Here is a 26,769-nt window from a genome sequence, read left to right on the forward strand (position 1 = left end):
ACCTACCACTGGTGTGTAATTTAGAGCTCGCAAAGCTTGTTCCTGCAGTGCCTGCCCTTTCCGTCGCTCCCGAGCATCCGGTAAAGCCTTCGCCCACGCTACCAATTTAAAAAAGAGGAAACTAGAGTAGAGCCTGAGTAAGCAGTTTGGCTCAGCTTGCACCGTTGACCAATGATGGACCTTGAATTTGACCTTAGAACTCTTGGTCATAAATCCCAGGTAATCCCTTCAAGCATTCGCCTAGCCAATTTAATATGCAAAAGCTGTTTACACAGTCTTTGGGGATCTCACGGGTGACTGTGAGCTAGGTGCTGTCTGTGATTTCTTGTCTCCATCCCAGACTTGTCCCTGTCTCATGGGATTTGGGTGAGGATTAAACTTGCTGGTGTGTATTAAGTACTTAGACTCAAGCTGTTGATAAAAGCAGCATCAATGAATGTTGGCTTCCTTTTATTCTCTCCTGAAACAAGTGCTAAAAAAAAAAAAAGTTCATGGGCTGGAGAGATGGCTCAGTGGTTAAGAACACTGACTGCTCTTCCAGAAGACCTGGGTTCAATTCCCAGCACCTACTATGACAGCTTGTAACTGCCTGTAACTCCAGTTTGAGGAGACCTGACAGCTTCACACAGACAGACATACAGGCAAAGTACAAACGCACATTAAATAAATAAATTATTTTTAAAAGTTCAGTGGATCAGTCACACCATCAATTGTAAAGGCTGGGCTGGGGCCAGATGGACTGCTTCATTCCTGATGAGCTGTCATCTGTATGAGTGGAAGCCAGGAAAGAGACAGAGCTAGGGGAGGTTGCTGAACCCTCTTTGTGTCTAGCAGTTCCATACCCGGCAGCAAATTTATGGTCGGAACACAAGCACTTTCTTCTTTTTTTTTTCTTTTTTTTTTTTGGTTTTTCAAGACAGGGTTTCTCTGTGGCTTCGGAGCCTGTCCTGGAACTAGCTCTGTAGACAAGGCTGGTCTCAAACTCACAGAGATCCACCTACCTCTGCCTCCCGAGTGCTGGGATTAAAGGCGTGCGCCACAAGCACTTTCTTTGGGTTAGGGACAGACTCAAACACAGGTCTGGGAGAAAATAAATACACAAGAAGGAAGGCAGGGAAGGAGGACGAGATAAGAAAACTAAGAAATTATCTAATCCAACCATTTATTTATGAATGAAGAAACTTCTCTAGGGAAGGCCTCAAGGCTTTCTCCCAAGGCCACACTGCTAAATGAGAGGCTGAACTGAAGCCTGGTTGGCACGTTCCTCTGCCGAGGCTTGCTCCTATAGCCCACAGTAGGAACCAAGCCTGTTGACTGCCTGTGTAGTCCGGTTTCAGCATTCCTTCGGAGAAGGGCAATTCTCTTCTGGCTGTGCAGCAAGGGCCCCCATCCTACGCCCTTCCTCTGGCCTCCCAGTGCTAACACTGCCATCTCTAAAGGTCAAGGGAGAGAGTAATACAACGTGTGTGTCCTCTCATTTAACACTCATGCATGTATCCGCTCGCTCAGCATCAGTCTGTTTAACATATGCTCTGAGTGCCTCTTTGCCTCCGTCACCGGGAAGCTGGGATAGAGGCGGCGTCTGGGTACATGGTACACCTTGGAGTCCGGCATTTCTGCTAGCAGATCTGTCAATGTATACATAGCCACAGAAAATGAAATGCCACCGTGTCCAGGAAAGGCCAGTCCCCTTTGTTCTTATATCAGATGCCACTAGCTTCTTTCTCTGAATTCATCTTCACATTCTTTTCCAATCAGGCCAATGCTGTTCTAGGCAAAGCGCCTTGGAGTCAAAGCTGATCATTCCAAGGACCACTTCAATGGTAGCAAACAGCCAACCGGCCTCTTAGTCTCCCACTTCCTTTGGAATCCATGCTACTCAGTCCCCCACACTGCTTTGCAACCTGCCTACTATTTCTGCTTCCTCTTTTCCCAGTCCCTTCTTTGTTAGAACTCCACATCATATGGAAGAACCAACCCCAGCTTCATGTTAAAGCCTTCTGGGATATCAAGGTTGCTAATTAGTTAATCATCTCAACTCTGTTCTTGCCTCTGAACCCCCCCTTGATTTCCTCCTCACCGCTTCCTCTCCTATGTTTCCACTTGGGTGCTTACCACCATCATCCACGAAGCTCCCCAAGCCCTACCCCATGTCTGCTGCCTCTAGCTCTCATCTCTGCAGTCAACTAGCGGGCAGGTAATGTTCGATTCATCACCAACACATATCGAGTGTCCCTCTTATCCTTCAGGCCTACTCTCCTAGCTAAAGCAACTGTCGTCTCTTACAAAAACCTGAGCATTGATTCCCTAACTTGTCTCGGTATCTGCAATCTATTTCCTCAAGCACCTGAGAAGCCTTCTAATGCGTGGCCCTGCTGCCGCTGCCCATTTCTGCACACTCTGCGGGACTTTTCTCCCGGTGCTCACTACTCTCCAATCCGCTCATCTTCTTTCAGGATACTGTCATGCTAAATTAGCTCTCCTGCCTCGGGGCCTTTGCACTTGGTCTTCTTTTGGGCCAGGGATGGTCAGCCTCAGTTTATCACTTGGCTGATCACTTTGAAAATCTTTTCAGGACGGTCTTCCTGTCTATTCAATCTCAAGTAGTTATCTGCTCTCCCTGTGGCTCTTCATTGATCAGCACATTTTATTGCCTTTACATAGTTATCTTCATGGGATATTATGTTTATTCATTCATTGACCAGCTCACTGCTTGTTCCTGCCCATCCCACAAACAGAGGGCCATGCTGAATAGTGATATGTGGATAGTAGAAGTATTTGTAATGAGAGAATAAATGCTGGAGGGATCGCTGGAAAGAGGGATAGGTAAAAGTATGGATACTTGGGAAGAAGGAAGAGATATGGATGGATGGATGGATGGATGGATGGATGGATGGATGGATGGACAGAAGGACGGATGGATGGATGGACGGATGGACGGATGGACGGATGGACGGATGGATGGATGGATGGAAAAGCTAATGGGTAGAAAGAAGCATGGGATGATGTATGTGTGTATATATAAAGATGGATGGATAAGAATAGGCAGATGGATTAATAAAAAAGGAAGATGGTGGTTGAATGAAAAGAAAATGGAAGGATGGGAGAAAGCATGGATCGATGTCAGGATGAAGCTAACTCTCTAATCTGCTGGTTCTATTTTCTAACTGATATCAAAGCCATGAGCTATTTGCAGGGTCAGTGTAGCTTGCGTCTTTTTACGGTATGATGGAATGCAATGTGGGAAAACGGAAAGAGGCACAGACGCTAAATCAATAGACTTGTGTTTGAACGACTCAGTCACTTAGTACCATCCCTGAGCACACCGTTTGGTTCTTGTAGACCTTGGTTTCCCTAGCTAGGAAACTTGGATTCTACCAGCATCCAAGATTTACTATAAGGATGAAAGAGAAATAAAGTTACGCATATAAATGGCCAGGTATGCAGAAATGTGTAATAAATGATCACTTATTTCTTTGCAAACTGATTGAAGAATGTAGGTGGCGAGCCTTACTTAAGCCCTTAATTATGTGCCTTACGTGTATGCAATAGGTGCTTACTCAGTTAAGTGACTTTAACGGAAAAAAAAAATCTGCATTCAGTCAACTGACAGATGATAGGCAGTGGTAAGAGATGAACATGGTGTTATTTTTCTACGAAAGACCTTCCTTCAGGAGTCATTTGCACAGGAGTGCTCTCAGGAACCGGGCGACTCATTTTAATGGCATTGCGTTTCCTGAAAACCAATGCGGACACAGCTTACTGGAGACCCTCACTGTGTGCGGCGAGACCCTTCCCAGCTGCAGTTCACTTGCAGTCAACGTAGCGTGTGTGTGTGTGTGTGTGTGTGTGTGTATGCATGCACACACAGCAGCAGCACACGTATGCTCGTGTGTGAGAGTGTTTCCTCACAGCACCCACTCTTGGACAGGTCCTCCTAGAAGCAGTCCTTCCCCTGTCTTCTGCCTCTCCCCCCCCCCCCACGTCACACTCTGGCCCGAGGAACCCCTTGTCCTGGACCTGCCCCCAAGAACCATTCATAATTAAGCGCGGGGTGTGGGGGGGGGAGTCTTGCTTTATGCCGCTTCCTTCTCCTCTAAGCAGGCAGCAGGGAACGCGGAGGGCTTGGAAAGGGGAGGTGCAGGGAGCAGACTGGAGCCTAGGATTTTGATTGAGAGGCCCCATTATCCACACTCTTAAAAAAATAACCGAATCTTTTCCTTTTTTATCTTGACCAATCTCATTTCACGCTCCACAAGAGGGAGGGAGGGAGGGAGAGAGGGAGTCCGGGGCCAGGAGGGAGAGAGGAGTCAGAATTCTGTATTTTCAACGCTGCATTAACCACATCGCCACGGTAACCAGGCAGCAACAAGTGCCAGCTCAGCAGGTTCCCAGGGAGCAAAGCCTCCTCTCCTTGATCCCTCCCCTCTTTCTGCCTAAGAGAACTCAACCCACCTGCCTGTGCACAGGGTGCCCGGAGTGGGTGGGTGGCTGGCAAAGATTAACCCCTGCCAGGGGGAAGCAGGCTTGGTGGTGGAATGGGGCCAAGTCTTTAGGGTCAAAGCCAGGGAGGTTGGTACAGGGTTGTTATTGGGGTGTCACACATGGCCCTGAGTACAGAGCCCTCCCCCAAAAGCTTCAGGCCCTTATACCTATATGGGCAGTAGAAATGGTTCCATGGATCCCTGGAGCTTTCCCACATGGTTCCTAAAAGACTGGGACTTTCCCAAAGAAACTATTCATTTGTTCAGACCCTGAAATCCTGGGTCATCGGATCATGACTGGCAGACAGACACCAAAAGGACTGTCAAGCAAAATTCCAGCGCATTTCAAAATGAGTGTGAAGGACTCTTAGCTCACACTCTGTGGCATCCTTACAGTCGGTAGAACCTGGGCCCTACTCAGTGCTGGGTGAGTGTGGACCGCAGAGGAAGGTCTGTTTCACTCATCTCATCACCGGTGTGTCCATTATCGCTGTTACCTTCACCATAACCATCATCGCCATCACTCAAATTTCAGAATTTATTGGAGAGGCAAACTGAGGTTCATCATCTGATGTCATTTAAATCACAGGAGACCAGGGGATTGGGCTCGTGTTTGTCTCACAGTGTTTATTTCACGCTCTTCCACTTGAACGCAGTGCAAGAGGAGGAAGCAGGGGAGCTTGGATGTGAATGTAGGTCTGTCTACGTGGGGAGTGTGGGGAGACTAAGCCAAGAAAAGTCCAGGAGCCAAGCTGGCACTGGGGATTTTCTCTGGGTGCTTATATGAAGGAACCCCTCTGGCCCATCCTTCAGTGTCCTTTGGGACCCGGCCTATCTCTTGTCACCTACTGTCTCCCATTTCTTTGATACTTCCCTTTTCCCATGCTGACGCCCAGTCCCTCAGCCCTTACCTGCCACCATGCCTGCGATAGCAGAAGAGGCATAGCTGCCCTGTCCACTGGTGGGGATGTGGGGTGGGTATCCAGGCAGCGTGGGCCCCACCATCTCTCGCCCTGGTAAAAGACACCAAAGAGTCATTAGTTGGCGTATAGGTGGCTCCCAGGCTCACCAGCCCACCCTGCCGAGGCTCAGCAAGTCCTCTCCTCAGTCAATAGCGCTGGAGCCCCCAGCCATTCTCTAAACCTACTAGTTCTCTCCTCTGAGCCCAGCTTCTCATTTTTCTCTGAGGAAAGAGACTCACCAAGCAAGGGGCTCTTGTAACTGCAGTCTTACTTTGTTCCCCATTCCCTAGGAGCTTTATTTTCACAAATATTTTATTCCTCTACAAAAAAATCAAGGTATTGGGTGCCAGGGGTGGAGTCCCCTTAGTCTTTCTCTCCCTGTCCAGCATAGAAGTCAGCCCCAATGGACTAAATAAATACACGAGAGGCCACAGAACTCAGGGCACCGCGTTTCACCTGGCTTTCAAAAGAATGACGAAAGCAGGCCTTGTGAAATAGAGAGAGATGGATGATCCATCACTGTCCTTTGGGGGATACATGGCAGACAAAGCTAATCAACCACAGAGGAAGCTCCTGTTGGTTGGCCTGGACTTCCAGGTGCATATAATTAATCAGAAAAGTAAGGGACATGAAGCATGTTGACGATTCCTGATATAAAAGGAACACCACCAAGGGACTGCTGTCTTTCCCACACGATCTTAACTGGCATTCTTATCAATCATACTTCTTTAAAAAGCCATTTCCAGGATGTTTCATCCCCGATTGACCTCTGCTGATCTGTGATTTGTGGCATGCCTACCTCCTCGTGACACCGAGGCATCCCTATGATGCCCCCATCTCCCTGGATCTGCCTTTCCTTCGCATCCCTTCTGGGAGACCTCACTTGACCTGTTGGTGTTCTCTCCATCTACCCCAGCCCAAGAACCAGAGTCCTTGGACTGCTTGCCTCCTCATCGTTCCTGTTCTGTGGACCAGACCAGAATCTGCACATCCTGGCTGCTCAGGTCTCTTCGTGGGATGAACACTGACTCAGAATATTTAGTAACGATGGCCAGTCCACTCTAAAAATGCTACAATACGAATAATGAATTACTTGGGCAAACTAGTTCTTAGTGATGTTTGTAGAATTCCATCTCGGTGGTACTGATGTGACTGGCTGGTAAATTCTTTGTTGGGCAGCTGTCCTGTGCATTAAAGCATATTGAACAGAATCCCTGGCCTCTACCCACGAGACTTCAGTACACCAGGTGAATATAAAGGATCTCCAGACATTGCTATATGACCCCAGGGTGGAGGAATCAGGGGTAAAATCACTTCTAGTAGAAATACCCTTGTGTCAGATGATAGCCACTCGGCCCAAACGCTTTCCACCATCTTCCTGTGAGTCCCTGACAACTAACTCACCAGACATATCTTCTCTACGTCACAGATTGTCCCCTCTTTCCATATACCCTCCCAGATCCTTCATCCCTAAACTTTTTGGAAGGGTACCTAGCTAATGATAAAAAATGGGAAGGTACATACCATGACCCCGTGTGAACTGTCAGCCCCAAAGGGACTCACTCCGTCTTACCCCATGAGGACAATTCTTTCATTCAACAGTGCTTATTGAGAAAGTTCTAAGAGCTAGGCACTTGAGGACTTAGCAGAGAGAGAGAGAGAGAGAGAGAGAGAGAGAGAGAGAGAGAGAGAGAGAACTGAAGAGCAAAGCTTCACACTAAGTTGAGACGGACGGATCTTAAGTTAAGATGAACTTTAGATGCAGCCCAACAATAACACCTGCACTTTCAAGTTCTGTCCTTCTTCCAGAGAGAAGGGACTGGAAACCAGAGGACTTTGGGTACTCATTCTGCTTCTATGGCTTTCTACTTGCCCTGAGACCAGTCACTCTGACCCTAAGCCCGTTTCCTCAATGGGGGCGGTGGTGAATATGCGCAGCCTTCCACAAACTGGTCCTATAACTCTGAGGATTTGAGTATAAGTCAACCTGTTCCTCGTGCTCTAGGGAGACACTGGCTAGTGCAATGGACACATGCTAGAAATGTTCATATCGGTGAAGTTCTTGCAGAAAAAGATCCTGTCAGAAATAAGCATTTAGCATTCATTATTTAAAATAGCATTAGGATTTTTAGACACCTGAACACCAGTTTCAAATTGACCCGCCTTTCCTGAGTATCTAGCTCTGACTGGTCTACTAAACAGGTGGTCTCTGTTCACCTGACGTAAGGGCATCAGAAGAACAAAGGGAGGGCTGGAAACATGGGAAAAGGAAAATGTGACATATTTAGAATGAAGAATAAACAGAAGATTTACCCAAAATCATCTTTGATTTTCAAGACAAGGAGTCAGCAATAGGATGATGCCATTGCTGGGGACGATGGTTGGGAAAGGGGGGTGTGAGGGAAGGGGAGCAGGATGATGGCCAGCAGGGTGACATATTAGAAAGAGACAGGGAGGGCTTGCTTGGCTTCGTGCATCTGCTTTTCTTCTCTCTGACCTACTAGAGGGAAGGAGGAAGCAAGAAAGGGGGAAGGAAGAGAAGGAGGGGGAAGTAGTGAGGGAGGGGGAAGACAGGGAGAGACAGAGCAAGGGGGAAGAAGAGAAGGGGGGAGAGAGAGATTTTGAAACTGAGACTGAATACTAGATCCAGGCAAGACTACGAACAAGTCACTTAATTTCTCCAGACCAAAATCTTCCTATCTGCCACACAAAGATGTAATTCAGAGAAGAGCTTGTAACTAGGGTTCACCTTATTTCCTGGCTGGTGGGACTTCTAGGCACACTGTGTGGTGGATTTGGAGGCAGGGTCCATGTCTCCCATGAATTAATATTAGTTCTGGCTTTCTGGCCTTCTATTTGCTAATGCCAGTCTGTTGCTCCCTGGGCCCTTTCTCATGCTGGGAGCCTGTGGTCCCACGCCTCCCGCCCTCCTGGCCTTTGTCTACCACCTGAACAGCAGCTTCTTCTAGGCTGTCTAGCGTATATAGACTCCCTGGCCACACACCTCAGGCCACGGTTTAACCCATGATCTCTATCAGTGGGGCCTCACCCTATGAATGCCAGCTCTTGCGAAAGAACTCACTGGTCTCTGTCCCCCTATTCAGGGACCTTAATCTTCATTTCTCCTCAGTTTCTCTCAGCAAGAAAGATTTCTGAGTCAATGGCCCAAACTGACCACTGAAGACTTCCCCTAATAAAACCTAGCCCTCCTGGAAAGACAAACAGGACACCGCCCTACCCAAACAGTACCTTCACAGACTGTCTCAACAGCCCCACAAAACTCTCTGCTTCCATTTCTTTTATTTAAAGAAGATGTATTTGTTTCTGTATTTTATGTCTATGGGTGTTTCATCTGTATGCGCATCCTCATACCAGAATAAGATCCCCAGGACTGCAGTGATAGAAGGTTATGGGCCACCACGTGGTGTTAGGAACTGAACTCAGGCCCTCTGCAAGAGCAGCCAGTGCTCTTCATTGCTGAGCCGTCCCTCCAGCCACTCTGCTTTCGTTTCTGAAAGAACAAGATTCTGTAGTGTGGGAATGCAGCTCAGCAGAGCACTTGTGTGGCTTGAATTTAATGCCCAGTATTGGAAACAAACAAACAACAACAAAGTCAGAGGGTCAAGAATCTTGAACCACATCAGGCGTGGTGATGCACGCCTTTAATCCCAACACTCAGAGGCTAGCAGGATCTCTGTGAGTTCCAGGCCAGCCTGGTCTACAGTGAGTTCCAGGATGGCCAGAGTGACATAGTAAGAACCTGTCTCAAAACAAGAAATAAAACAACGGAGAATCTTGAACAATCTACGAAACAAAACAACAGAAGCCACCAGTTGGAGATGGACACACCCTCTTCCCCATTCTGTTTTGAAGGCTCTTCATAATCAATTTCTCTTTACTATTCAATTCCACCTCCTTGGCACTTCCAATGGGGGCCTCTTTTTAAAATGTTGGCATGGGCATCAACACAGGTTGGAAGGCTACAAAGCGGGGTTCTCTAGGAAAATTCTGGAACCCCAGAGCTCTTGGTAAATATTCTAATTAGAGGTAGATTGCAGGAACTGAAAGCCACCGGCTAGAGGAAGGAATCCAGAGGGGTAGAGGTGATTTTAGACTATTTCATCTGGCCCCTTTGATGTCTGGCCTCTGTGTAACCCCTTTTCAATGCCTTATCTTGTTCTGAAAGCAAGGAAAATTTATGGCAACCCAGAAATCTCTTTGGCAGGACTAAATATAATTTGTACAGAAGAATGGAGGAGGATCCTGGGCTCCTTGATGATAAAAACCTAACTGCAGCTTTCCCATCCGCTGAGCTGAAGTCAGTCACAGAACAGCAAGGACAAGGATGTCCTTGATGTCACTGTCGTGGGCAGTGGGTTGGAATCCAACAGGCGGCTGGGTGGGTAGATGGGTGAGGGTGTTTTAAAGGGGGCTACCAGGAACTGGAGGTAAATCTCACTATTGCCCAAGTCCTAGTGTTTCCTGTTTCTTGGCTGACCAGAAAAAATGCCGAGGCTCAGAGAGCAGTCATTCTGGAGACAACACTCATAGAACCCAGAGAGAAAAAGTCTGTGAAGCAGGTAAAGGAGGTTCAGCAGGTGGCAGGGCCACAGAGATAAGGGGCTAGGAAGATCCATGCAGCATTGAGCATGGCTAACTTCAGAATGAGAACTCCTGACTCTCCCTTTCACCCTCCTTTCAGGCAGAATATCCCGGGAATGTGTTGCTCTCTGCCTCCTCCTCTTTCTCCCAGGTTTAGCTCTTCCCCTGGTTGGAAGGTTATAGTTCCTGGGCTCCTAAGCTCAGTCCATTTCTAACATTCCTCCACCCCTACATGTTCTCTCGACCTCATGAGGACTCAGTCAAGTGATGGGTATTTAGGGCCCATTTTGGCCAGCCCTCAGGTGGGAACGATCTGCACCAATCGCCTGAACTCAGCTTAAACAGTCACCTGTCTTGCCCCTAGGCTGAAGATCTAGGCTTGGCTCTCTAAACTCCAGTCCTAACCTGCTTCTTGCTCTTGGATCCCTGGATCCCAGATCCCACAAGCCTGTTCACTCTGTGTTCTTCTTACAGCCTTCACCTCGATACTAGATTTTTAAAGTTGTGGCCAGTCGTTCAGGAGTGATCCCTTCTAGGTCTGGCTGTGGGGGTCACTTGGCCAAGGGTCTTCTACATATTTGGTTACCTAATGCCTGGGTGACCACCTGGTGTCTGTTGTCAGCTGCTTTAGCCCACGGACTGGATGTCCTCCTAGTCCTGTAGCTGACTTGGAGGGCAGGTCCACTAAATTAACAGACAAGAGAAGCATCAGCCCTGATTGGACATATTGACAGGGATACTTCCAGCTTTAGAAGGTGATAGAATGGGAGAAAGTGTGGGGCTTCGGGGCGAGGAAGTCTGCCCTAGGCTGTTCTAACTATAAGCCATAATGCAGCCTATGTCTCAGGGTGGTGGTGGCCTATGCCTTTAATCCCAGCACCCAGGAGGCGGAGGCAGACAAATCTCTGAATTCAAGACCAGTCTAGTCAACCCAGTGAGTTCCAGAACAGTTAATGTTACACAGAGAAAACCTGTCTCAGAAAAAAGAAGGAGGAGGAAGAGGAGGAGGAGGAGGAGGAGGAGGAGGAGGAGGAGGAGGAGGAGGAGGAGGAGGAGGAGGAAGGAAAAAGAAGAAGAAGAAGAAGAAGAAGAAGAAGAAGAAGAAGAAGAAGAAGAAGAAGAAGAAGAAGAAGAAGAAGAAGAAGAAGAAGAAGAAGAAGAAAAGCCAAGCCTGTGTCTGTGATGATTTGTCTATACTTCCAGCTACTGTCTGTCCTTCTCTCTCAGCCACGACTCTGCAGCTCACACAGTAATGGCAGAACTGCTCTGGATCACGTGCCCATCACCCTCAGCCATTTCCCTCACCTGCTCCCCAGCCTCTCATCCCCGTGAGGCAAACAAGCGAGCCCTGCTCCGCAGCCTCTGTGCCCTTACAAGCACAGACCATCTCTTCCCCACCTCCACCTCCCATTTCGTGTCCTCCGGCTGACATAATTTCACTCAGCTCACAGGTTTGTGCCTTTTAATCACTCTGCTCAGAACAAATGAGCCATCTCTGCTGACTTCACTCTCCTGAAATCTCAAACCCCAAGTCAACACTTTTTCCCTTTCTTCAGACTCTTAACCACTGCCTCTCCGCCCTCACATTGCCCGTCTCCCTCACAGGAGTGCGTGGATGCACAGGGAAGGGAAAAAATACCAGCTGTCAGACAATAGGAAATGCTAAGCCTGGGCTTTAGGTCAGGGCCTTCAGAACCGCTGAGGCAGTGGGAGCCAAAGTCACAATGCTGCGGCTTCTCAAGCCTGTGGGCCTCTGAAGGCAGCATTCCTGCTTCAGACGGAGCTACCCTGCTCTGGCTGAGACACCCGGCAAAGGCTTCCATTTCAAATTGCAAGAAAGCTGTAGAATACTGGAAGACTGCTGGTCCAGATGGCCTAGACTGCCCAACTCTGCGCTGTCCCTGACCATTCAGTCTCCCTGTCTCATTCATTACCTCTCGAGGTGACAGGGCCAGGGAGCAGGAGACAGGGAGGCATGCCCTCTGTCCTGAACTGTCCAGACTCAAAAGGAGACATCTCTCTTCACACAGGAGGCTTCCAATGGTGGCAGCTCGCTTCCTTTCTTGGTTCTGGGACCCCCAGGACCCCCACTATAATAGTCAGTCAGATATCTGAAGACTTTCAGCTGTCTCTGCCTCTGCCCAAACCCCACTTTGATGCTTTCTGATATTGCTCAGGTTCGACTTGTTGCAATAATGTCCTGTTTGGAAGATCCACTAGGATTAGACACACGAGAGGTCAGCCCTTACTGTTCCCATCTGGAGATCGTAGTTAGACCCCTCTTCCTCTTGGACTGTTTCCTTTATCGGGATATAGAGGTTTGCTCCAGACGTCCCTAGCCTACTTCAGGCTTTAAGCCAGAACAAGAACCTCAACACCTCCGGCTGTGAAGTTGTGCAAGTCACCAAAAATGAGGGAGGCCTTCAATGGTGCCGCCACTCCCCTGGGTATGGAGCTGGCCACAAGTGGTGACCGACATTCCTTTTCAGGAAGTTGATCCAGAAATTCACTCAAGAGCCTCCCCCCCTCCCCCCCCCCCCCACACACTTTTTGTCTTTGTTTCTTTTTGAACCTATTTTTGAAAAGTTTACATTTTACAGCACCTTGCTCCTTTGTATGCATCCCTATTTCCTCATAGGCTTTTGATGCGATGTCTCCCACTTGCCGGAACCCCCAAAATTACTGTTTTTGATTCCTAACTTCTCCCAAAAGGAAAGAACCATGTGCTGAATAAACTAGAGATTAGGGTGGTGGTGGGCTAGATCTGGGCTAAAGATGGGACTAGCCTCAGACCGGAGGACTTTGGGATGGATGGCCTTGATGACCTCCCTCCCACCCCACGACACTACAGAGCCCGGGACCTCCCTGTCGTACCTGAGAGGAGGGCCTGGCCCGTGAACTGCCCGTACACGGAGGCAGCATGGGGAAAGGCATTGAAGGGTGGGACCGAGGCACCTGCTGGGCCCCCAGAGCCGACTTGCTGCAGATCCAAAAAGGCGGAGCTAGATAAAGAGGAAGGGGTGGAGCTAGAACTGGAGAGCTCTGGGGTTTCCTGCTTTATGGCGAAGGGTGAATGAGGATCTGCCAGAGGGAGGGAGACAACAAGGAGAGAGGGGTGTGAGATGATGGGGCGGGAACATGCACAAACCAAGCCATGAGATGGGCCGAGGGGATGGGGACAGGCAGGCCGGGCTGCTGTAGGAGGAGTCTAGGATGGGGAGCCGGGGCTACACTGTGTTCCTCAGATGGAATGAGATGGGGGAACTGGAGGCTCTACCGCCCTGCTGCGCCACCTGCCGGTGTAGATGATGGGGCAACTGAAGTATGTGTGTACTCAGCCTCTCCCTGCAAGAGGGAGTGAGGAAATCCAGGGGGGCCAGAGACGGAAGGCTCCATCCCTTTGTTCCAGTTTGAGGCCCAGTCAGCATAGCTCACTTCTTTTGAGGTCAGCACCCCAAACACCTTCCTCCTGCCAGCCAGACACTTCTGCCTTCCCCTACCCCAAGCCCATCCTGACCCTCATAGTAGGGTCCAGATGGCTCAGGAGCCTCTGGGCATCCTACCTGCCACCACCGGGTAGGTCTGGTGAGTCGAGAGGTTGCGTCCCAAGGGTGTATTGGAAGGTGTCAGGGTGGCCTTCCCATCATCCAGGGCACTGTTGAGTAAGGGCAGTGGGTACAGCCCCTGAAGAACAAAGAGAAGTCAGCAGGGGAGAGCGAGGCCCCTGAGCAAGCCTGTCTTCCTTCTGACCCCACTGCCTGTCTCTGGACTGGGTGGCCCCAGTCTGCCCAGGAGAAGCTCCCTTGCTCATTGTACCTGCCTTCTTGTTCACTCTTAGCTCAACACGGCATGTTTGATGGGGTCATATCCTCCTGCTCAAAGACCTGAAAACTCTTCAGGACCTAACTTGGAGTTCCCCCTTTCAAGCTTCAGAATAGAATTCAAGGCCTATGGGTGGCATAGAAACCCAGGTATGTGATGGGGGGAGGGGGGCGGCCATCAGAGGATCACGTCCTGACTGGCTGCTGCTGTCTTTCCTATCTCTTCATATGGTTAGGACCCATAAACAAGACATTGTCTAGGGCTGGAGCAGGGAGCGGGTGGGGCTGCTCAGAGACTCTCTGTCTACCAATAACTGATTCTGACTTAGGCAGGAAATGCAAGTGCAGAGATGAAGACATTCCCCCCTTCCCTTGGGGGGTGGGGGGAGGGGGTAAAGCAAGGATTCCAGCTCCGGCACTCACACTACCAACTGCTGCCCCAGACTGATGGCAATGATCACTTCTACACTTGCTCACGTTTGGGCTTTGCTGCTATCATTCCTGATGAGCAACCCAGCAATACGAGCCAGTAAGACTATGTCAGATTTTCATTACACGTGCAAGTAGAAACATTTAGTTTTGCCATGAAGGATGCACAATGATTCATTTTGTTTCAAGAATGCTATACTTGGGGTCATCTTCAATAAGAGCTTGTTTCGACTCCTCCTGGTGTTCCCTGGTATGAGATGGCTCAGACACTCTTTGAAAAAAAAATAATTTGTTAGGCTAAAGACACGAGCATAGCCTACCAGCCCCTTGGCTCCCTGCTGTTCTTCCCAGGGAAAGACAGCTCACACCCACTGCACACACCCTGGTTGTGCAGTTCACAAAAGCACTGTATGAACTGTTGTACGAGACTGGAATCGAGGAGTGTTCCCTGGTTATATAACAGTTCTGCTGATGACAATTGCTTTCTGTAATTTCCACTGAGCTCAGTTCTCCAAGGAGTCACAATGCTTTCTGGTTGCATGCAGGGCACTTTTGGAAGCTGCAGTCAATTCTGGAGGCCACCAGGGCACCATCAGCATGGAGCAGCAATTACGGACTAAATGGTACTCTGGTTCCATTCTTCCAAGGGGGCCTACTTAGAGGCAGGGTGGAGCTGCTCAGAGTCGGATTCTAATGAAACTGCACAAAACACCTAATTTCTAGAGAATGGAAGAAAAGTTGGAAATGTCTTGTGAATGTATGGATTTGACAGTAAAACACTCACTTAAAACTTCTGTTCCAAATTCAGGTCAAAGAGCAAAGGAAAGCTAAGTAGCTAGAGATTTGGGTGATGTTGCGTTTAACATCTTAAACATGCCAGTGATGACTGGATTATTTTTTTCTGGGCTTGAACTTGAATTGGGGGCAGGAGGGAATAATGATTCAGAACTGAAATAAATGACTTAGGGTCTTGATTCGGCAACAATCTGCAGGAAATTGTGGGTCTGTTTGAACTCTCTGAGCCTTGGTTGTTTTTCCTCCCTTACCTTTTAAGGATAGGGGTCCTAGAATCTACTGCAGAAGACTGATTAAGTATTAATTGTGATTTTAAATAAAGTGTTGCTTGGCCCAGAATACTCAGCAAGCACAGATATTCAGCAAGAAGTGATGATAGATGTATTTTACTATGATGGGAAAAGTCACTAACTGCCACATTTTTGGCCTGTCTTCATAACAGTCTTTCTCATTCTGTTGATTCATATGGTGGTGGACTTAAAATATAGAGGAAGAGCCACACGCATTTCTAACAGCACCTGGGGATGACACTTCTAAGAGAAATGAGGTCACTTTCGCCCTCACCAATTTTTCAGACGAGAAGTGTATGTCTTTGTCCCATGCAAAGACCAGGTATGAGCATCTGCTTTTATCTCATCTCGCAAAGACGTCAAACTTTATGTGCCTGGATGAAAGACCATGTTCCTTTGTGTGGCACAATACTCAGAAGAGCAAGGCTCAACCTAGCTGCTTTCTGCCCCTCACAATCCAGCCTGATGAGTCATTGAAGGACACAAGGAAGAGCTGAGGAACACTGGGCTGGGCTTCACTTTACTCCTTGAGGTTGAGGGTTTAGAGAGGTTTAATGACTTTCAAATACTCTTGTTTTATTCACTCTTTATATAAGAATGCCCTGGCACACACCTTTAATCCCAGCACTCGGGAGGCAGAGGCAGGCGTGTCTCTGTGAGTTTGAGACCAGCCTGGTCTATAAAGCCAGTTTCAGTACAGTCAAGACTACACAGAGAAACCGTGTCTCAGAAAATAGATAGGTAGGTAGGTAGGTAGGTAGATAGATAGATAGATAGATAGATAGATAGATAGATAGATGATAGATAGATGACAGATAGATAGATAGATAGATAGATAGATAGATAGATAGATAGATAGATAAAATTCATGGAATTGCCATGTCAAAAATTGGTAAGGTAGAACAATTCATACAAATGAAACTAGGGTTGGCAGCCCTAAACTCTGCAATCGTCTGCTTCCCCAAGTCCTCCCACGCTCCAGGTCCTGAGTAATTCTTATACAAATTGAAAAGGTAGGCTGTGTGGTCACCAAGTCTCCTGAAGTTCTAAGTGTCTCTTATCCTAAGATCCTCTATGCATACCCATCAACAGGGCCCAAGGGCTCACTCTAACCAAGTAAGGTCCTTTGAAGGACTTATGGGTGACGCAGGGAAATGGCTCTAGCACCTAGTAGATACCAGGGGTCTCCTTGGTAGGGCTTCATTATTCTCCAAGGGGCGCTAGTATATGCAGATTGCGTTTTTGCAGGCTCACCACCATAGAGCAAGCTTCCTGCAGGCTCAACATTTGCCTCCCAGAGCCATGCTCTGATTATCAGCAGTGCACCCAGGCCCTCTGCTTGGGTCTGCTGATAGCCGACTGTGTCTACACCCTTCACAGCTGTCATAGCCAAGGCTGATAAAAATCACTGACGCATATTGCCTACCCAGCTGTGGGGGTTGGCGTAGGGCCAGCAACCCAGCCACTCATTGGCAACGTTTCAACTGCTTGTTAGCATCAGCATTGTCTCCCTCAGGTCTTAAAGGTGAACTTATAGGTTTGCCTCAAGCCAAGAGGACAGATAGGTCATACCCCAGAGAGTTTCCTGAGCTATTCGAGTCAATGGCACGAAGGGAGACAGACATTGGAACCATTGACATATCAAACGCATCTCAGTGGTTGTTAGCATTGTAAGGTTTTTGTTGGCCTCAGTGTGGGGATATTCATATCTCTGTCTGCTTTGTAGAGAAATTATCCCATTATAACCCATTTCTCCATGCCTAAGATCTGGAGAGGGAAACCCCCTGTAGCTTGTGTCTTAGCGTTCTTGATTTCTCAATTGATCATTCATTGATTTCTCATTGGATCATTCGTTTGATATACCTTTGTGGAGTAGCCATTAAAATCCTAGACTTGGGATGTTATTCAAAAGGAGAGGGCTTGTCTAATGTGTGTGGGTGTGAAGTCCTTTGATCTCCATCACCATAGAAAAGGAAATAATAATGAATAATAAGAATGCTAGACTCTAGAGATAGGATTGGGGGTGGCTCAAGAGGCCACTCTGCCTTAAGAAGTCCGTTGCCTTTACCCCTACCCATGAGATTATTAGGATGAACTGTAAAGTCAGTAGAAGCCATGTGTGAGACAGGAAGGATGACAGGGGCCGTGAGTCACAGGTGGGGGGCAGATTCGTGGAAACGGAGATTGAGCTGAGTCATTGCAGCCAGCTGGTATTTTTCCAGGTAGAGCAGTTAGAAGAAAGGCTTCCTGCAAGGAGGGCACATGGTGTACCAGGGCAGAGAGGTGTGAATGAGGTCAGTGTACTTGAACACATGAGTCACCCAGAATCCTAGGCTGCGTAAAAGGAGAGACTGGAGGTGGGGCTAGGTGTGGCGTTGAGATCATCATAAAAGGGTGTGAGCCTTAACTCCAACTGTGGGTCTGATTCTATTGTTGGAGAAAGCCGTGGAGGACAAAAGGAGCCCTGCATGCACGAACTAGGTTCAGAGTTCAGTTTCAGGTTGAAAGAAGAGGGCAGGCAGCGTCAAGACAGCTTGCGAATAAGGCATGCGTGCGGCTGGACACCGCATCAAGTCTGTGCCCTGAGCCTCTAGGAGCAATTTGGACTTGCTTTGATGGCTGGAGTTCATGCTTTGCTCTTGCCCTTGCCTAACCCGCCTAGGTTCTGCAGCCCACTTTCTCACCTGTTCGCCTTTGGTGTGGCTGGGGGAGGCGTAGGCCTCCGAGTAGTGCTGCCGCTCAAACGGGCAGTCGAGCGGCTCGAGGTGGTGCTGGCTGAAGGCGTCTGTCCGAAGGTGCTTTCGGGGACCGCTGCTGCTGCTCTGTGAGTCGATGCTCAGCCGACAGCTGTCCTGGTCACCTAGTGCCCCCCGGGCAGGCAGGAAGAAAGCTTTCAGGGGAACCCCCTGCCAAGCCACCAAAGTGGCCAAAGCAGAGGAGCAGACAGGCTGAGGAGGTAGGGAAAGGGTCAGCAAGAGGAAGGACCCATGTGCCTGTGAATAGGGAGTGTCAGAACCCTACCCAGTCCTAGGCCAAAGGAAAGCCTTCTCTTCATATTAAAGCTGGAGCAGAGTTGTATCCTGTGTCTCGTACCACCCACAGGTCCCCCAAGAACTCACTATCATCCATCTTTCTCTTGTTGTCACCGCCAGGCTGAGCGATGCCCAGGAGCCCACTGATGGAATAGGTAGAACCCAAGGAATCCGACTGGGGTGACTCTGGGGGTGTTACGGCTGAGCTGGGGACTGCAAAGGAAGAAGGAGAAGGGTCAGAATTGGAGATGATGCTCCCCACAGCCCCTGTGGCCACCATGGGTTCAAAGCCGGAGGCCATGCTGTGGCCAGAGGCCCTGGAGAGCTAGAGTCCTTCACTTCCAAGGGCCTGCTAGTGCGAGGGGCTCCTAGAATGATATTTGTCTAGTGTGTCCATTTCCCATGTTCCCGTGAGTCTCCCATGAGCGTGGAAATAGACTTTATCTCAGGGTAATAACTCAGTCCGTGTACAAGCATATGAACACTCGTATGTTCTTGTGTGTCTGTATGTGTCTGTGTCTACATGGGTGTGAGGACTGGGTCTACATGCACGGGTGTGGGAACAGCCAAACCCCGAAGCACTCACTCAGCGTGTGTCCTGGGCTCAGAGACTTGCTGGCCACACAGCTGTCCATGGGGAGGTTGAAGGGTTGCTGCACTTTGGTTCGGATGATTCTGCGAGGGAGCAGAAGGATTGTTAGAGAAAGAGGATGAAACAGGAGCTGTGGCTCTCCAGGATCCTGTCACCATGACAACCCAATTAGATGTCTTCTATGTGTCTCCAACTCGATGAGTGGACCATCCAACTATGACCGCACCTCATTCTTCATACCTCCTTCTCCGTGTCATGTGTCATGACCAGAAACATGGAGCTCTCAAGGCAGAAATACAGGGGTAGCTTAGCAGGGTTTGTAGATTTGACCTGGATAGCCTCCCCGGAATTGACGCTGTTCTATATCTCATTGTTAACACCTGAGTGTGTGCCGTCATCTGCTCTGTCCCTCTAGAGTCCTGAAGTGACCACATATTCTATCTAGTTGTTTCTCTCCTTTTCGGTCGAGGGAGCTCTTTCAAATATAAATAAGCTTCCTGCTTAAAACACACTAAAAGCTGCCCACCGCGGATGCTTTAAAGGTGGGAATCTGTTAAGGTGACCACAGACTTCTTGGAGACAGCTTTATCTGTCACCTTATACTCAGAATACTTCAGGTTCTTCTTGACTCTTGACTGACTTCCTCTCACCTCCTGTGCAAGCTCTCCTTAGCCTCAGGCTTTCATATGTAGTTGTGGGGTTTGCCTGGCAACGCTTTCCACCTAGTTAAATCCCACTCCCGGCTTCTTACTTAGGGGAAGACCTTCACGATTTCCTGAAAACAAGTTACTATAGGCTATCCCACATGACGTCAGGCTAATAGCCCCTGCAGGACAAGTAGCTGCATTTTTGCATTGTCGTTTTGGGTACTCTGTGTCTGTGTTCCCATTAGATTGTAAGCTTCACAAGGACAGGGATTTTGTGTTCTGGGAACTAATATGGAATACATGAATGAATTATGTGTGAATGAATGGGTGAGTACATGAAGGACGGAGGCAGGGAGCAAATGATTGAAAAAGTGACCAAGTGACCAAGTACTCCAATGAGGGCCAGGAAGGGATCTTCTCAAGAAGCTCCTTCCACACAGTAAAAGGATAGGGTGTTTAAGGAAGGAAGGAAGATACAGTACAACATAGTGTGGGGACAGAGGGAGGCTCCACATCATGAGCAAGAGAGGGTTGGGAGAGGTGACATGTGCCAGGCCCGGGAGCTCCTCCCTGATTCCTCAAAGTGAAGCCTCTTCCAAAACCCCTACTCTACCCAGGCCATTCACGTCTCTTATAGGAATCTTCTAGAACCTTGGGGTCTAGGAGGGCGCCGGAAGCTACCCTCTCTCACCTGTTGATGGAGCTGACACTGGGCACAGTGTCATTGTCACAAACGCCTTCTGCCAGGAGCCGGTCCCGGATCTCCCAGGCGAACATGGTAGGGTTCTGTCGCTTGTAGTCCCCGATCTTCTCCACCACCTTGGGGGTGGCCACCTTGGGCTTGGAGCCCCCTATCACTCCAGGCCGGATGCTGCCAGTCTCGTAGTACCTACTCCAATAGAGAACCCCCCGAAAATTACCCGATAAGCAGGTGGGGCCTTTAAACAGGAACCTGGCCAGCGCTTCTGACCCCTCTGGGTCTCCCCAGGAGAGGTATGGGAGTGAGTGAGACAGGTCCCTCCCCCAACTACTGATCAACCAAACACTGGATTTCTCTCTCACAATCCACTTCACTTCTGTGCGTAGATTTATGCTGCTGCCAAAGCAAGACCTGTCTGCAAAGACTTCATCCTGGTTTCTCTGTCTTCTTCCTCTGGCCAGCATCAGGAGGCAGGCAAAGATCTCCCTTGTAAGAAAGGACACTGGGTCCAGGCAGTGGTGGTGCACACCTTTAATCCCAGCACTTGGGAGGCAGAGGCAGGCAGATCTCTGTGAGTTCAAGGGCAACCTGGTCTACAGAGTGAGTTCTTTTTTTTTTCTGGGTTTTTTGAGACAGGGTTTCACTGTAGCTTTGGAGTCTGTCTTGGAAGTACCTCTGTTGAACAGGCTGGCCTCGAACTCACAGAGATCCTCCTGTCTCTGCCTCCCGAGTGCTGGGATTAAAGGTGTGCACCACCACCACCTGGCCCAGAGTAAGTTCTAGGACAGTCAGGACTGTTTCACAGAGAAACCCTGTCTCAAAACAAGGAAGAGAGAAAGAAGGAAGGAAGGAAGGAAGGAAAGAAAGAAGGAAAGAAAGAAAGAAAGAAAGGAAGGAAGGAAGGAAGGAAGGAAGGGAAAGAGAGAGAAAGAGGGAGAGAGAGAGGAGGGGGGAGGGGAGGAGAGAAGAGAAAAGAAGAGAAGAGAAGAGAAGAGAAGAGAAGAGAAGAGAAGAGAAGAGAAGAGAAGAGAAGAGAAGAGAAGAGAAGAGAGGACACTGGAAGTCACAAGCCTGCAGAGTTTCTTTCCTCCCTTCCACCTTCTCTTAGCATAATTAATTCTCCTCCTTTGCTCTCCTAGCCTCACCCAGGGAAGTCAGCTGGAGTCCCTGACCCCTCTACTTTCTTGCTGGATCACCTTTGTCTTGTCCAAGTCTGAGCCGTCCCCTCACCCTTTGCCCCCTGATTTTCTACCAGGTTCCATGGTTCATGTTGAAGCTGCTTCTCCCAGACTCTAAAGTCCGGCCTCGCTTGGAATCTCTGGCCTGATTCAGCCCCCGAAGATGAGCCTCCTCCTCCTCCAGAACCTATCCACCTCCCAACTAGCTGGCTGATAGATTTGTGGCTTGATCTGGATGCCCTCTGGCCTCCTGTGGTCTTTGGTCTCTTCTGCCAATGAATAAAATGGTCTTTATAAACGCCATTGTCATCGCCACTCAGAGCTCTCCTCTCTGGGACTCTGCAATCATCTGACTAGTACTCTCTCCTTGGCCCTAAGAAAAGGCCTCTCTCTTCCCCTCTAATAATTTCAGGCATAGAGCCAGGGCTCTCTATGGTCCATTAGCCTAGCCCCTTTACTTCCTTGAAGCAGAGCTTGCCTTAAATCAACATAGGGTCAGTGTGTGACGGGTTAGGAAGTAAGGTGGACAGGACATGGAACTTTGGAATTTTCAAATTCTCTACTTAAGGATATTTCTGATGCAAGGGTCACAGGCTTTGATAGTCCTTGTCCTTCTGAATCTGTGCCCTGTGGTTCTCAGCCCTAACTGAAAGAATTAGAATCACGTGAGTGAGGTATTACGGACATACATAAATGAGTCCGTTCCCTCCTATTGTCTGTGCTCGAGTTCAGACCATGACCTTCTTATTTATTGTGAGGCTTTAGAGTTCCTTGGCACAGTCAGGGCTGTGAGCCACCACGCGGAGCCTTACAGATCAATGCTTCTCATTCCTCCCTATTTCTGAGCTTTGTGCTTCCTAGACATTTTACAAAAGCCACAGGCCTGGCCGAGAGGCTGACTCCAGCAGGACTGGGCTGTGAATTTTATCAAGCGCTCTCATGGCTTCTCTGACAGACTCTCGGAAAGTTGTGTCTTGAAACACGTAAGATCACGTGGTACGTGGGCCCGCAGTGCTGAGGATGGCCAGAGGAGGCAAGGCTTGCGGGGAAAGGCGATGTGTGGTCAATCTCGTGCTTACCTGCCAAGGATCTTGCTGACGCAGCCATGGCTGACACGGAGCTGACGCGAGATATCACAGGGCCTCACGCCCTGATGGGCCAGGTCCACAATGCGTTGACGGACAACTTCCGGCAGAGGCCTGCCATTCACAAAGGCCCCTCCTAACTGATTCAGCCCTCCGTGGCCTGAAAAGACAGGATTGTCAGGGACAATTGTCAGAACCAGGTGCTAAATGTTGGGTAGAAATAGCCCTGAGTATGAGTACTGCGTGTAACCATGTCTGGGCACTCCATGGTCAGTTCCACCAGCTCTCCCTCTACGTGCGCCCCACCTTGCTGAGAAACACGCCTCCTGGAAAGGCTGGCACAAGTGGTATAAGCAGCTCACCCCATCTGACATGTGAGGATACAAAAGGAGCACATCTCTTGTCTGGTGACCCTTTAGATCTACTCCATGTCCTCCGGAGCCCAGCCTTTACGTCAAGTACTGTCAGTATTCTCTTTCCCCCATTTTTCTTCATCCGCAGACACGAAAGGAATGAAGGAGTCAGGCTGTTCTAAAGTTGATACACTCAGCTCATTGAGTGACACTGGAGAAAATATCTCTCCTCCCCCGAAGATCCTTTTTTCATTAAAATAAAGGCGCAGGATGAAACAAGCTGTCTTTCCCTTTGTCTTACACCTCTTAAACTGCAGAACCTTTCCCCCACCCCCTTAGTTTTTAAGACATAGTTTCTCTGTGTAGCCCTAGCAGTCCTGGAACTCACTCCACAGACAAGGCTGGCCTCCAACTCCCAGAGATCCTGCTACCTCTGCCACCCAAGTGCTGGGATTAAAGGTGTGAGCCCCCTCGCCCAGCTAAAGAGCCATATTTTGTAACAAGAACACAAAAGAAGTGCAAGAGAGAGTGTCTGGCTAAGGCAGGTCAGAAGGATCTAGGCCTTGTCTGGCTGTCTCGCCTGAGCAACCCCAAGTTTTCTTCTCTTTGACAGGTCAGAGACCTAAAAACAGCAAACGGAGACCTCACTAGGATACATGGCAAGCCAAGCCTTAGCTGCTTCCCTGATTGACCTCTCCCCTCTAGACTGAGTCTATACTTCATTCTGATCATACATAGCTAGACAGAGCCATATCTACTGAATGCCTAGTGCATGACAGGTGCTTTAGCAGGTCCTGAAGCCCCAAGGTGAATACAGCCATCTGCATACTTGCACCCACCTGACGGGGCTTATTTACAATAGGAGCCTAGACCAGCTAATCAGATCCCTCATGACCTTTCCCCGAATCTCCTGCTCAGAGAGGTAATTACTTAATCGGTAGACTCAGTCAGAGATGCACTGAGGAGCTCTTAGAAAAGTTCAAGCTCAAACTCATGACAAAGAAGTGTTAGATGAGAGAAAGGAGATCCTGTCTGAGCCACGGGAATAGTACAAGCAAAGGTTCTGAGGTTAAAAGGGTAGGAGTCTATGAGATGTGCAAGACTTTCAACTCTACGATCCACAGTGGGTTAGTTTCAGAGCTGCGAAGTCCAGTTTCCAGAAGACCGCAAAGAGCATTTCAGTGGCTTGACTTGAATGACTCAGCTTCTGTGAAGAGCAGCCAGGATTCAAACAAAGCTTAGGGCTCCAACCCTTGCTACCGCTGTATGGGTCCTTGATTGACAGCTGGAGCTGACCCTGTCTCTGTAATCTTAGGATGACAGTGACATTGCCTAGGCATGACTAGCGTCTCTTCACACCAAGGACTGGATCTTGCGATCTAGCTTAGCATGGGAAAGTCTAAGAACTCTAGAGGTTGGTAGAGCAGAATAGATTGAGCCCAAATGCTCAGGACCCCCTGAAGCTGACTGCAAAGAAGCCAGTATTGTACAAAGAGTCATAGCGAGCCGGCTGGTAAGAAGGGAAAGTTGATGCCAGGCCAATGTGACCAGTTAACCATATGCATGGACAAGGGTAGGAAGTATCTTTGCTGGGCACACTGTGCCCATTATCACCCACTGACTTAGCACATTCGAAACCGCCTCCCAATTTCTCCTCAGGGACTCATAATGTCTTCAACAGAACAGATAATTTCCCTTAAAACAAACAAACAAACAAGGTCAAAAGCCTCTGTCCGGGGCATTAAATCAAGAGGAAAAACGCATTGGCTGCACACCAAGCATGAGGGACATGGCGGTCCATCTTCCAGGTACAGCTTCTGCCTGTCCTGTTCTAGGCCACCTGCCCCAGCGAATACTTTTACATGAATTGGACGATGTCTTGGGGACTTTCAGTCCAGCCCAGGCGATGGACAATGAGGCTCTTGTCTGTTCTGTTCTTGTTCCCCTGACCCCTCTCACTGGCTATGCTGCCCCTAGTGGAGAAATGGGCCCTCACTTCCTCATCATTGCCTTTTGACTCCTTGGGGTCTAGACACCGAACACCAGGGCACATCAGACAGCTATCCAAGTGTACAAGACTGTAGGCAGGACTACTTTGTCCCTATGTTCCAGAATTTTTACTGCATGAGGCATAGATCTTTGAACTAGAATCTCCTCTCTCTCTGGAAGTCAGATCTCATATAGAGAGGGGTGTCACAAGTTGAGCATTTTGCCTGAAAACAAAACAAAAAAAGCACAATCTACTCATGCGGTTCTCCAATAGACATAGCACAAACTATGTCCTAAATTATCCTAAAGGCTGACGCAGAATCCTGGAAACCCACATCCTCAGGACCAGACTGAAGCTCATTGCACAGCAACCAGCCACATCTCGGGCCCCCTGAACTGTGACTTCTCTGGGGAGTTATTTTATTGAGGAAGGGCTTGAGTCGGATTTCTGCCTTGACTCTGTATGTTTTAGTCGTATCATTTGAGTAGATTTGGTTGATTGTAACTTTGGCATGAAATGAAGCTTAGCAGGATTTCTCACTGTGTCTGCTGGTCACTGCAATGGGAACGTGGGGTGACGGCAGAGAAGCATTTCCTTAGCCGAAAGCCTTGATAGTAATATAAAGGTTTTCATTATAACATCAACATGGTTGGATGCTACCACCCTGGCTTGGCCCTAATGCTTGAGTAGTAGTTCTCCAAATGAAACACACACCAGAGTCTCAAGAACGTTTATTGAAGAAAAACCCATTGAGGACAACCTTAAGTTTTTAAATCAGTTGGTCTAGGGTAGAACCAAGAATTTGTGTTTGTCGGAGACCCACAACTGTTCACTGTGAAGAGAATGTGTTACTTTGGAGTGTCCAACCTAAAATGGGACATGTATATAACACCCTCCCCTCAAGGTTCAAAGATCTACACAGAATGGGGAGGGGCTGGTGGTGGACAGACTGTGAGACAGAGGTGGTGGACGACTTCCTGGACAGAGCAGAGCAGCTGCACATAGGAACTCACCTGGATGATGACATCATTCACAAGACACACACAAACTCCAGCCAGACAAAAGCCCGGCATGGAAGAGGGAAAGACAACAGGAAGTCCCAACCCTGGCAGAGGATCTACTGGTATTTGACTGCCAGCAGGAAAGGGAAAGTTAGCTCTTCAATGGAATGACTCCCAGGAGTAGTCGGCCAACACAAACTGGACCCAAATGAATTGATGAGCATGTCCGGACACACACACACATATGCACACATGCACACACACACACACAGACACACACACATGAGATGGGGGTTGGGTGGATAGGGAAGTGAGGAATCTGGCCAGAGTTGGGGGAATCAGATGAATCTGATCAAGATTTGTTGCAGGAAATTCTTAAAGAATTAATAAAAACTTTTTAAAAAGTGTGTTTCTAAGAAGCTTCCAGACTGTGTAAGTGCTGATACTGTGGGACCACTGGTTTAGGCTGGGCATTGGGCAATGGCTGACAAAACAAACAAGATCATATCCTCTCCTCCTCCAACCTTTCCCCAAGAATCATAATCATTATGTGTATTTAATGACTTTCATTTCAATTCAACACATATTAGCAAAATGCCAATGGTGACTCAAGTACAGAGCCCTATATGTGTAACCTTGAACAAGACACGAATGTTTAAATCCCTTTCAGGGGACACAATCAGATTAATTGGGAACCTCCATATTAAGATAGAAGTCCCTTGGAGGAGCACATAGGCAATCAGGGAGGAATAAAAGAAATGCCTAGAAACAAACAAACAAAACAAAATGACCATAGGAAGTAGGAAAA

General features: G+C 48.6%; 1 protein-coding gene and 1 long non-coding RNA gene across 2 annotated transcripts in view; one reads left to right on the forward strand and one right to left on the reverse strand.

The window, feature by feature from the left end:
* Positions 1 to 26,769, reverse strand: part of Pax8 (paired box 8) — a 59,894-nt gene that overhangs the window by 3,090 nt on the left and 30,035 nt on the right. The window contains exons 3-10 of the mRNA XM_075985322.1: positions 22,612 to 22,777; positions 20,346 to 20,543; positions 19,002 to 19,090; positions 18,503 to 18,628; positions 18,068 to 18,243; positions 13,612 to 13,732; positions 12,923 to 13,129; positions 5,396 to 5,497 (exon numbers count right to left, since the gene is read on the reverse strand). Of these exons, the coding sequence (XP_075841437.1) occupies positions 5,396 to 5,497; positions 12,923 to 13,129; positions 13,612 to 13,732; positions 18,068 to 18,243; positions 18,503 to 18,628; positions 19,002 to 19,090; positions 20,346 to 20,543; positions 22,612 to 22,777 (1,185 nt within the window). The remainder of the gene's footprint in view (positions 1 to 5,395; positions 5,498 to 12,922; positions 13,130 to 13,611; positions 13,733 to 18,067; positions 18,244 to 18,502; positions 18,629 to 19,001; positions 19,091 to 20,345; positions 20,544 to 22,611; positions 22,778 to 26,769) is intronic.
* On the forward strand, positions 18,095 to 21,725 carry LOC142857302 (uncharacterized). Its single transcript, XR_012911797.1, has 3 exons — positions 18,095 to 18,207; positions 20,292 to 20,432; positions 21,610 to 21,725. It is a non-coding gene; the product is annotated as an uncharacterized LOC142857302 (long non-coding RNA).

This window comes from Microtus pennsylvanicus, chromosome 9 (genome assembly GCF_037038515.1).
Source record: "Microtus pennsylvanicus isolate mMicPen1 chromosome 9, mMicPen1.hap1, whole genome shotgun sequence".
Lineage (NCBI taxonomy): Eukaryota > Metazoa > Chordata > Mammalia > Rodentia > Cricetidae > Microtus > Microtus pennsylvanicus.